At 33.5% G+C, this 11,351-nt stretch overlaps 1 protein-coding gene across 6 annotated transcripts; it reads right to left on the bottom strand.

The window, feature by feature from the left end:
• Positions 1-1,993: 1,993 nt before the first annotated feature.
• LOC126853083 (C2 domain-containing protein 5) lies at positions 1,994-11,332 on the bottom strand. Of its 6 annotated transcripts, none has more exons than XM_050598502.1 (15): positions 11,321-11,332; positions 10,090-10,484; positions 9,814-9,954; positions 9,361-9,577; positions 9,109-9,231; positions 6,163-8,456; positions 5,747-5,899; positions 5,403-5,571; positions 4,452-5,286; positions 4,046-4,366; positions 3,660-3,858; positions 3,291-3,466; positions 2,980-3,105; positions 2,749-2,895; positions 1,994-2,510 (listed from the first exon to the last, which is right to left on the bottom strand). In XM_050598502.1, exons 2-15 carry the CDS (start codon positions 10,454-10,456, stop codon positions 2,424-2,426), a joined length of 5,355 nt encoding a protein of 1,784 aa, XP_050454459.1. In that variant the 5' UTR covers positions 10,457-10,484; positions 11,321-11,332; the 3' UTR covers positions 1,994-2,423. The 6 variants fall into 6 exon arrangements, with proteins under 6 accessions (XP_050454459.1, XP_050454457.1, XP_050454460.1 ...); XM_050598500.1 differs by lacking the exon at positions 11,321-11,332 and adding an exon at positions 10,612-11,291; XM_050598503.1 differs by lacking the exon at positions 11,321-11,332 and adding an exon at positions 10,612-11,291 and having other exon boundaries at positions 6,163-8,162.
• Between the last annotated feature and the right edge of the window lie 19 nt (positions 11,333-11,351).

Below are 11,351 nucleotides of genomic sequence, written 5' to 3'. Positions count from 1 at the left end.
CACGGTATTCCAATAAAAATTTATAAAAAAAAATAAAGAAACAAAAAGTCTCATGTTAAAGATAGCCGAATCGAACACTGTGCGGCCAATTTAAAATAATTTATTTATTAATAATAAATTAACAACTATAAAAGGCTCTAAACTATAAAATAATAAATATCAATAAATAAAAGAGACAAAGAAGCCAATTGGAGCTCGGACGCAATATTTAATAATGTTAAAAATATGTTAAAAATGGGAATTTAATAAAATGTAATGTTAAAGAACTTGGTCTAAAGCGATAAAAAAATTATTATGTACCAAACTTTTCGGCCCTTTTTGGATCCTTATCAATCTTAATGAACAAAGTCATTCGGTGGAAATATAGGAGCGGAACGCAACGGTATACTTAGAATAATATAATAATGCGTTTATCGCTTTAGACCATATTTTTTAATATCACGTTTTATTAAATAAATGCACATTTTTAACACGCATTAAATACTGCGTCCGGGCTCCAATTGGTCTCTTTGTCTCTTTTATTTAATAATTTATTTGATTGTTTCCATAGATTTCCACCCCACAGATTATTATATATAATAATATGTTGTAATATATAGTAGTCTGTAGTTTCCATAAATGAAAGAGACTTGTAAAATTTGAAATAAAAGCTAAAATAGCTTTGGAAGAACGCGATCGTTCTTAAATTAATAAAAATACTTACATAAATGACAATAAAACTTTTCAAAGATTCTTTAGAGATAATTTAATATTAATAACAAGAAAACAAATAACTTTGACTAGAGTTTAATCATCCAAATACATTTTTTCGTTTGAATTCGACTTATGTGTTTCTTAATAATTTTCTCATCAACTAAGAATGAGATAAATATAAAATACAATTAGTATTTATTATGTTTAGACATTGTGAGATAAAAACTTTTGTTTCAATACTACAAAATACATTTTGTTGCAATTTGGCACATCTTAATGCATCAATTACGACATAAACGCATGGTTTATTCAAGACTCTAATATAATTGTAATAAATACAATTAAGGATTCTAATATTGAACATGCATCAAAATAATTTTTTAATTATCATTCTTCTATATCCCCTCGTTAATTACGTACTTATTTCTAAAACATGCTATTATGTACACAATAAGCATTCACAGAATTAAATATCAGCAAAATTAAAAAAACAAAAATCTGAGCACTATCATTATATTATTGATTAGTTATGTTCGAAGAGATTATAAAAGTTATATATATATTTCTTTTCAAATTTATATACCGACTTTTTTAAATTATCTATGTTTTGTTAATATTTATGTTATATTGTGCTTTAATAATTTTATGTATACGTTTAATTGTTTAAAACAATACTTCTTTATTGTTAAATTTGCCAATTCTGATGATTATAAATTGAAGAATCGCGGTCTATTATCTTATACAAAGCAGTAGAATATCCTTGGAATTTTTTCTGGATAATTTCAAAGGCACCTATTAATCAAAGCTATATTGATTTAGGAAATAGATAAATTGTTTCATATATTCTGCAGATCTGAAATTAGCTTTAGAATAATTCTATTAAAGTTCTATAAAAAACTTATTTCAACACTATCATGTTATATAAAAGTTTGTTTTAAACAGAGCATGATAATACTATGTTCTTTAGATTAATTATTAAATAGTTTGTTATTTATAACACAATCAGCAAAGATTAGTAAATTGTTATATAGTTCTATAAATTATATATATATATATATATATATATATATATATATATATATATATATATATTAGAATTATCAGTTCAATTTAGCTTCTTATATGTAGAAATGTCATATTTCTGATTGTATTACCAATAACAAACCACTTTTATATAATCTATTATTTATTGAATCATTATTACGAAATTGAAGGCATTTTGTACAATTGGAGCAATTGCTAATATATATATATATATATATATATATATATATATATATATATATATATATATATCACATAATATACAAGATGTATTGCATGTATATAACATGATATGCAAGATAGTATGAAAGAGAAAGAGATTAACAAAAAAAGATAAAATTGTGTTTAATTAATTATTAGAGAATTTAAATATTATAGATATCATAAAATCTATAATAGATTGATAATATGCTTTTAGCATATTTCATTATGTTATGTTATCTCTATTCATAAAGAAAAGAATAATATATATATTCATATCTTGATAAAGTAAATAAATAACAATATTGATTGCAATGAGAAAGAATATCATAAGACTAATTATTGCACAGCATATTAAAAATCTTACAGATTTAGTAATAAATTTAGTAATGAATTGTCCTACCCGTAATAATGATGATATTGGCTTTAATCAAATAATTGTCATACAAATCCGTTTATGGCGGCGCTGAATGTGGAGGCTGGGGTCAGCAATTTGAAATGGTGCTATGCTTCTCATCGGCGTAATACGATACTGTTACAACATCGCCACCTACATTAATCAAGCATTGACCCTGAAAAGATATTTTTTATTAAATATATAAGCGTTTTTTATTAAATATAAGCGTGCGTATTAATCCTGAAAAATATGCATAAGATATCATTATATTTTTTTAAATATACAAATTATGCTGGTTATAATTTATTAATTAATAATATTGCTATTTTAAAGAGAAGACGAGTTTGAACACAATACCTTTATAGTATCTCTTTAATATTTCAGTATTAAAACAAAATAATATTTGTACTCACTTGATTTTTGTGAGGGCTGTGAAGAAGTACACATTGAGTCATAAAAAACGCTACCATAGCATTACCCCCCAATGCTGTAATGTGCGCACGAACAATCGCCAAAACTTCCATCATAAAACTGTGAGTGAAACCACTTAGTCCACCATTCTGTAACACGTCGTTAGAATCGTTACTAATTGCGTTTACAAGATTCTAACAAAATTGAAAATCGTGCTTCTTCACAAACCTCACCTCTCGTATCGATGTACTTTCACGAATAAAGAAAAAATTTAGATTGCCTTGATATCTTTCTATTCTTCCACCTGGCAGGTATGATAAAGGTGTTATATCTACGCCATATCTTCCTTTCAAAGGCACCTATAATAAGTCAGCGACATTTTTGTATCATTAACACTAAGCAAATAATTTCATTAAGGAAGCAAATATTGCAAATATCAGAAAATACTCAATTCCTGATGTATCAAATTTGTATATATTGTATATATATGTTGTATATATTGTATATATGTTTATTATGAAATATTCTAAAGAAGAGCTCTCACATGTTTACGTCTATGAGTGGATGATTTTAAACGCAAAGGTGAGCGTGGTCTTGGCTTTTGTATAGAGGCAGCATTCAAGATTGTGGGATTTCCTATACAAATGCGTGTTGCATTGTCGGATGCTGCATTGTTTTCTAGATGATCCTCATCGAGGCTGAATATCATATCGCTATCATCTAGCAGAATAAGAAAAAGAAAACAAAGGAATTACGCATTTGAAATATATTCTATATAGAGAATTCACTTTTCAAAGATGTCTAGTTATATGACATATGTTTAAATAAAAAACAGTAATTATATATATGTATCGTAATAATAATTTTAGATAAATATGTTAACATTCGCGGAAAAAATTGTTTCAAAAAATACCTGATTTTCTTACTTGATCCTTACTCTGGGAACGATATATAATTTTTCTTTTATATTTATTTATATTCGAAGGTTCTCCTAATCCAAGCGCCATACCAACAACAGTCAATTGTATTTCATCTTGCTCAGGTAACGCTACTTTAAATTGCATATCACACAGAGCGCAAGGAACCATTCTCCTTAATTTAAAATACAAAGACTGGAATAAAGTTTTAATTAAGTTTTATTAAAACACAACGTTTTAATAAAATGAAAAATACTTTATAATTTCTTTTTGCAGAATAAATTTTTAACTATAAGTAAATATATGTAAGCAATTGTAAAGGGACTATTCCTATATATACTATACTATTCCTATGAATCTTTTTAGAGACAAGCGATCCTACCTGAAGTAATCTGGCGAAATATTTTGATGGCATTGACGCAAATTGTCCTGAAGGGATCTTAGCTCTCGAGACCTGTGTGAACATTTGTAAATTTCTAACAATTTCTAAATCTTCCAGGCCAGGTATCGTCTGCGTATTAACGACGTGAAAATCATCAGGCGGTCTGTTATCCATCAATGACGATATCCGATCCATATCCTCAATGTCGTCCACTTCCAAGACACATGCGTCGCGAGTACCCAATCCAAGGTCAAGTTCCGGTAGATCCTCGTCTGATTCGTCTGTATCGGAAGTATTCGGAACGCGTCCATTTTCGACTTCCTACAATCGTACGACGATTATAATTAATGAAGAAATTTCTAGCATAGTATTCTTTGATATGAAAACGAAGTTGAATTCCACATACGTTGATTCCAATTGGTTTCAGGCGATAAAATTCTCTATTCTTCTTTACCGTCTCTACAATAGACTTTTGCATTTCCGCCAATTGCTCCTCGTTATGCCACGAATTGCCGGACGCTATTTGCGGAATAGTAGGCGGCGGGAGTGCCGTGAGATAAATCGCGGTGCCTACTGCCATGCCGATTATAAATCTTTCTCCCACACAAACCTGCAACTTGAGACCGAAGATCGCGTTCATGCCTTTAATCTTGAGTTTATTCAACAATAAACTGTGGAGCTCGTATTCCAAGAAAGGCAGACAATCGGATATTTCTTTCGCGTTCAATTCGCCCCGCAGATCCTTCTTATTCTTGCATACGGTAGCCTGTATGAAGCAGCCTCTTCCAGTTGTCGGTATATTTGCAGGCACTTCTATAGTGGTAAACATCACATCTGGGACTTTGGCGCGTTTACATATGGCACATTTTGATACATTAACTCTAAACGGCACACTACTCTCGCTGTAAGGAAGATGGCACAGATTGCATCGTAATTGTGATTGGCCGTACGAGCTCTCGTGTTCATTACTCGTGTTCGTGCTTTCGGAAAAACGTCGATGCAGTTTTCCGTTTAGCCGTTCCGAATGAGTCACGGCGGCCACGTCGCTGTCGACCTTCTCCATCGTCTTCGTTATCCCCGTTATTGATTTTTGCTGGCCTTTCTCACGGTCCGAATCAACGGCAGCCGCAGGCACGCTTTGTTGGAGTTTATTCAAAACGACGCCATCCGGATCCTGACCAGAATTATGAAAATTTATGACCGCCGCTGTACCAGAAGCACTCAGTACGCACACATCGTCACTGTGGAAAGAATCGCGTATCGATAATATAATAAGAAAGATTAAAAAATTATAATTTGAAGAATATTGTTAGATTTTTTAAAAACATGTCCGCGCGTTAAAAACTAGAAGACTTACCATATACTAGTTTCTTCTTTGTAGCCTATAACAACGTTACAAGCTAACGCTCTCGCGTGTGATCTAACTTCCATTCTGATTTCGGTCCACCATGCATCACGGCCCTCTGGTTCTTCCAAATTACTTATCCTTTCAATTAATTTCACAGATCTCGAACTTACTAGGCCACCTATTTCCATCATAAGTTCCTCAATTTGTTATTTGATTGCATTTGTGCACACAAACTTTTATACTTATTTTTAAGATTGATTATTTTTATTTATTATATACAACATTAAAAATAAGATGCACAGATTAAATATATAAACTTTTGATAGACATGCATAATAAATAAATATAATTACCTATATGTAATATAAAACCAGGTGGATAATATTGCATCGTGATGAATGGATACTCTAACATTTCCAACGTATCTTGATTCATAGATCTAACCATCGCAGCCGCTGTCCTTAAGGGTCCTGCCATCGATCTGTCACTACTGCCGAGAGAGTTACCTGAAGCGTAACGTGATCTTTTCATCCTGTTTTTTTTTTTCTTTTTTGATCAAATCAACTAAAGAAAAACTAAGCTCTACTTGTAAGTATAATGTTAATCAATAATGTTAGAAAAATTGTTATAAAAAAATTCTATGAAATATAAAAATAAAAATTGAAACAAAATAATTCTCTAATCATGTTTTGTATAATTGCAATGCATAATTTCGGCAATCAGAGAGTAACAGGCATTTTTTTTACTTTACTTGCAATAAACGACTCACCTTTAGGAGTAACACTCAGATCAGAATCGCTCGATCTTCGATGAAGCGGTACGTTGGCAAGGGTTCTGGTCGCCGGCGACTGGGACATTTTCGCGGTCATCGAGGTAGTGGCCGGAAGCGGACAAGATGGACTGATGGACGCCTCGTCTTGCTGCCTAAGATCGGGAGCAGGACGGGACACACACGAGTTGTGAGTTATATTAGCCGTGTTAGTGGGCTTAGTGCGATCAATGTGACACGACGCTTTTTCCAAATTACAGATTGTGCTAGTGCATTTACGAGTACCGCCGTTGATAGATACCGCGGATATCTTATCGGATTTGTCAAGGCTGCTCTTCGGTAATTTTCTCGAGATCCCGGGCGAATCGTTGAACGTGGGAGTTGCTGAATAAAGTAAAGCGGCTCGTTTCGAACCGCGTAATACGCGCGTGACACGATGGTCAGTTAAATTGACGAGAGAGGATCCGCAGGAACGGGAAATGGCGTGAAAGATCGGCTGCCGATCCAAAGAGAGATAATCGGGAATCGAGCGGACGCGAGGAACGCAAAGAGAAACGTCCTCTTCGCGACGTCGTCTGCGCGACATCGTGTGTTTTCTCTTGGGTGTACCGTGCGAAGAAATCTTTTCAAGCGAATTTTCTGACGTATATGCAACTCTTTTATGCATTTTCTTTTCGCGCTTTTTTCTCTTGCTCCTCAGCGATACCATCCTCTTACCGTGACGATTTGCACTCGTGGATACCATCATTTTCGTATCGATCAGCTTGATCAAATCGCGCATACATCTCTGTCTCTTGGCAATAATCGTCTTCGCGTGCAGTTCTTCTTTCGATGTGCTAGCACGTCTCGTCGTCGTGCATGGCAAATCGATCGCCGGATTATTTCTCTCTCTATCTGTGCTTATATGATCTTCTATTTCAGCAGGAGACGAGCCTTCAAGTAACACCGATTGGCCGTAGGGATGCGATCGACTCAGATCTCGTTCGTGTTTCATCATTAGATGATCGACACGACGTGCTTCATGTAACAAATTATCAATTTTCTCCGATTCGAATTTTTTGGAGGTATGACTTTTACATTTCGCGTTATCAAAATCTTGCTCATCCGATGAAGAAATCGCTTTTGGACCAAGGATATCGGTCTTTGCCAAAGTCGTAATAGAAGTTTCGTCGTTCGACAATTCAATCGATGTGTTCGAGTTTGCGTTCTCGTGAATGTCCACAGTAATTATAGGAATCGCTTCATTTTGTAGTCCGATATCTTCCGTGCTTGCTAAATCCGGATTCGACGACAATTGACAATTCATTGCTACATCCGAATCTACTTGCAGGGTAGAATCCGTACAGCTTTCTGCGCTAGAACGGACGGTAATAGGAATCCTCTCCTGAAGACTGGACGAATCCACCGCTCTGCCACTATCGAGCGAGTATCTTGAATCGTCCAAGATATTGTAACTGGTGGTACTGTTCGACGATTCGTCGTCCGAGGAGTTATCATCGTCGCCGAAGGAGGACATTTCCGTCTCGTCCACGGACGATGCGTTATCCTGTTGCTGTCCTTCAGCCTTGATGTCTGTATTCTCCTGAGAATTCTCTCTACAATACATTCTACTTGCTTCATCGTTATTTGTCGTTATCAACGGTTCGTTGATGGAAGGATTATCACTTTCGATATCCTCCAGAGGCATATGCCGTATAGAAGCGATCAGTAAGGCAGCCATTATGCTAGTTTTGGTTTCATTGCGATTTTTCTGTTTCTTAAAATTCGTAATGAATGATCGAGTCGGATCCGCGTCAGAATCGGACTGCACGGCAGGATGATTCTCTTCACCGACGGAATCAAATTTACTGCGTAGGTGCTTGATTTGTTTGGAGAGTTGATCTTTCGATGGCTCCTTCTTGACGGTGGCATCTTCCGCTATCAGTGTGGTATGTACGGATTTCGTCGTCTCATCGATCAAATTCCGATTAAGTTCCGTAGACGGAGCGAGATCCGAACTGCTGGAAATGCCTGTTCTTAGATTCAAAGTACTCAAAGTGTTGCATCGAAAAAACGGAATGCGCTTGCCACGTTTCCTTCGCATCCCGGTACACCCAGGAGTCTCGGATATTCTCGTTGCGCGTTCTGGGCGCGTTAGTGATGATAAAGATCTCGCGCAGGATGGAAGACCCCTGTTCATAGGTATGCGCACGGGATACGAAGCGGGAATAGAAATAGGAATAAACGGCGTACTGTCGTCGGCATCTAAACGTTCCGTTTGCGTTTTAGTGTATGAAGGGAGCGCGAGTGCGATCCTACGCAAACGCATGTGGATATAGGAAAGACAGAAAAATATCCATTAATCTCTTTCTAGGAAAGTTCAGCATAAGTAGAGGCAACAAAATGAATAATTTGATTTAAATCTGAAAAGTACAATTGAAAAACTATGGATATATTTTTTACTTATTACGTAAAAAAGATGACAGCAAATGACAAAACAATTCAGATAAATATCGACAGCTTATCAATGACATTAAGTAATTGGCTTGATCTGTTTATGACATCAAAATGTGGATGTACTAAAATGATGAAAAACAAAATTGAAGCTAATTGATTGAGATATATCATACAATAGTTCTCTCTATATTAGGTGTTCGATAAATTCAACTCGCCCATGTCTATCTGTCCGAAATTATTTTCAGTGGCAAGAGATAAAACGTCTCGCTCATAAAATAGAAGAGATCACATTGCCTTATATGAAATTCTCGAAATAACTTGTTTATGAACGCCAAGTTTATGGTCGGTCTGTTACGAGTTGGCAACTCGATTAATTGGGTCGCACGATGCCAGATGCAATTGCGTGATAATTTATCGTTTACCGTAATGATTGAACGGATAATTGTGTTCAACAAGAAGACATTATCAGTCTATGTTACAATCCGATGTTAAAAATATAAAAGTACTCACTCCTCGATGTTGATGTCGCAAGGAAAACCGAGAACATCGTGCAATTTTACAAGCGTCACTGCTGTACCTATGCCTCTAGCAACGATACCAGATTCACCTTCTAGATCAAAGTTTTGCAGATACCTGATATTGAATTAGATAATAAAGTAATAAGTAATAGAAATAACTAAAATCAGTTCCTCATAATAAAATCTCTTGAGTAATATTGATGAAATAATAAAATGTAAAATTTTAGAAAAAAAAGAAATATACCCAATAACAGCATTTCCACCAAGATCCAAAGCTTTCACTCCAATCTTCCTTTGGACTTCCCCACTTAATTTAAAAAATAAAGTCTGTCGTGCCTCATTTGATGCTCTAGGTGTTCTTATTTTATCGATCCATTTGTATTCAGGATCGTCGCTGACTACAAGTTCTTCAACAAATCCATGTATCATTTGTGCATGATATCCATATGGTATGTTTGGTGCTAAAATATATTTTTTGACTATATTTTTTGTATTTATAAATTTTTTTCAAATACTATTTTTATTAATCTTACATCGTGTGTAATGTATATATAGAATCAATAACAATATAAATTTTAAAAAATAATAATTTATACAACAAAAAAGTAAAATATAAAATCAATATATTAAAATAAATTGAAATCAGTCTACTGTTTTTTTTTTTAAAGTGTATAAATATACTTAAGAATATGCTTACAGTAAAAAAATTGTACCCCACACGATGATTGCCTAAATTTGTTAAAATCAGAGAACAACTCCACTTTAATAATAATATTTACTTCGCCACGTATGCCATGCATTGTATCATATACAGGTATCCATCCAGTCATAACTGATCCTGTAAAAACAAATATATAAAAAAATAAAAATATTTGAAAAATATACAAAATATATCATAAATATGTCACAATTCATATATATGTATATATATTTATATAAATATGTGTAAATATGTGTATATAAATATGTTCACCTTGTGAACCAGCACTAGTGTTCATAGCTGCTTCTAAGGTCCAAATGTTTTTTACTGGAGGCAACATACCAGGTAATAATAATGGATTCAAATTTATGTAAACTTTGCCTATCGCATCATTTGCAGAGTACGTGTCATGATCCATTAGTCTAATTTGTAACGGTTCATCTTGCAACTCTGCATCGTCAACTTCAAATCGATACCATTCTGAATTCCATTGTGGATTCAACGATTTTCGACATACATCCGTCTTGTATGTTATAGTGCCAAACTTTAATTCCACATATGCATCTGTTGTATCACCAGAACGATCCATGACTGGTAAATTACGACCAGCCAATATTTTCACCTTTATTTTTCCAGGCATTGTATTGCTTTAGCAGATTATGAACAATCTGTAACAAAATCACATTTGTGTCTATTCAATCACACGCATTATATTAATACAAAAAATTCAAAAATACTATTGAACATGTTTTCATATTATTGCACAATAAAATGATATTTCATGTTTATTCTTACTTGATGTATACTGGCAAATTTTATTATAATTTCTAAATAATTTTCTAAAATCCAGGAAGTCACACACTGAAAATCATTTTTTCGAATACTGTGCTGTTATGTACAGTGATAATAGAAAGTTCATCATGTTTTATTAGCGATGTATACATTATTAGATATCACTGTAATATCGTCGTATTTATAATACGCATTCAATTACATTTTGCAAACAATTCAATCGTGAATATTTTATAATATTTTATAATATTATAAATAGTTAAATTTTCTCAATCTTTCCCATCGATAATCACGTTTATATCTTACTCTTTATAAAAAGTTATAATTAAATTGCAGAGAACACAACTCCGGCGAAACACATGACATCGAGTTTCAATAAATTAGCCACGATACAAGTGGATTAACTGTCTTTACTGCAATTATATTAATAAGCCAATGAATTTAGGTACCGTACTTTCTATCCAATTCTATCTGGCACGCGTGGTCAAAAAATACGCGAATCATCCAAAATTAAACTGTGTTGTTACAGATGTTCCAATGTCGACTACATATAAATATTTGTTATTACCGCGGCATGTTACATTGCGATTTACTATCGGAAAATTCGAACGAAAATAAAATAATACACATAACATACATCTGTACATATATCACACGTAAAATTTAGATCACAGAAAATTAAATACCCGGCATTTTTTTATAAAAAGCTTACCTTGTCTCGTTTAACAACACCATCTATATCC

The sequence above is a fragment of the Cataglyphis hispanica genome, chromosome 11, assembly GCF_021464435.1.
Source record: "Cataglyphis hispanica isolate Lineage 1 chromosome 11, ULB_Chis1_1.0, whole genome shotgun sequence".
Classification (NCBI taxonomy): Eukaryota; Metazoa; Arthropoda; class Insecta; order Hymenoptera; family Formicidae; genus Cataglyphis; species Cataglyphis hispanica.
Note: the sequence above shows the minus strand (reverse complement) of the source record. Positions and strands in the feature narration are given on the sequence as shown.

Coding starts and splice junctions, on each gene's coding strand:
- LOC126853083 (XM_050598502.1), bottom strand. CDS start 10,456: ATGCCTGGAAAAATAAAGGTGAAAATATTGGCTGGTCGTAATTTACCA. Junction 9,955..10,089: donor CACTAGTGCTGGTTCACAAG/GTGAACATATTT, acceptor TTGTTTTTACAG/GATCAGTTATGACTGGATGG. Junction 5,900..6,162: donor TCTGAGTGTTACTCCTAAAG/GTGAGTCGTTTA, acceptor GTTACGCTTCAG/GTAACTCTCTCGGCAGTAGT.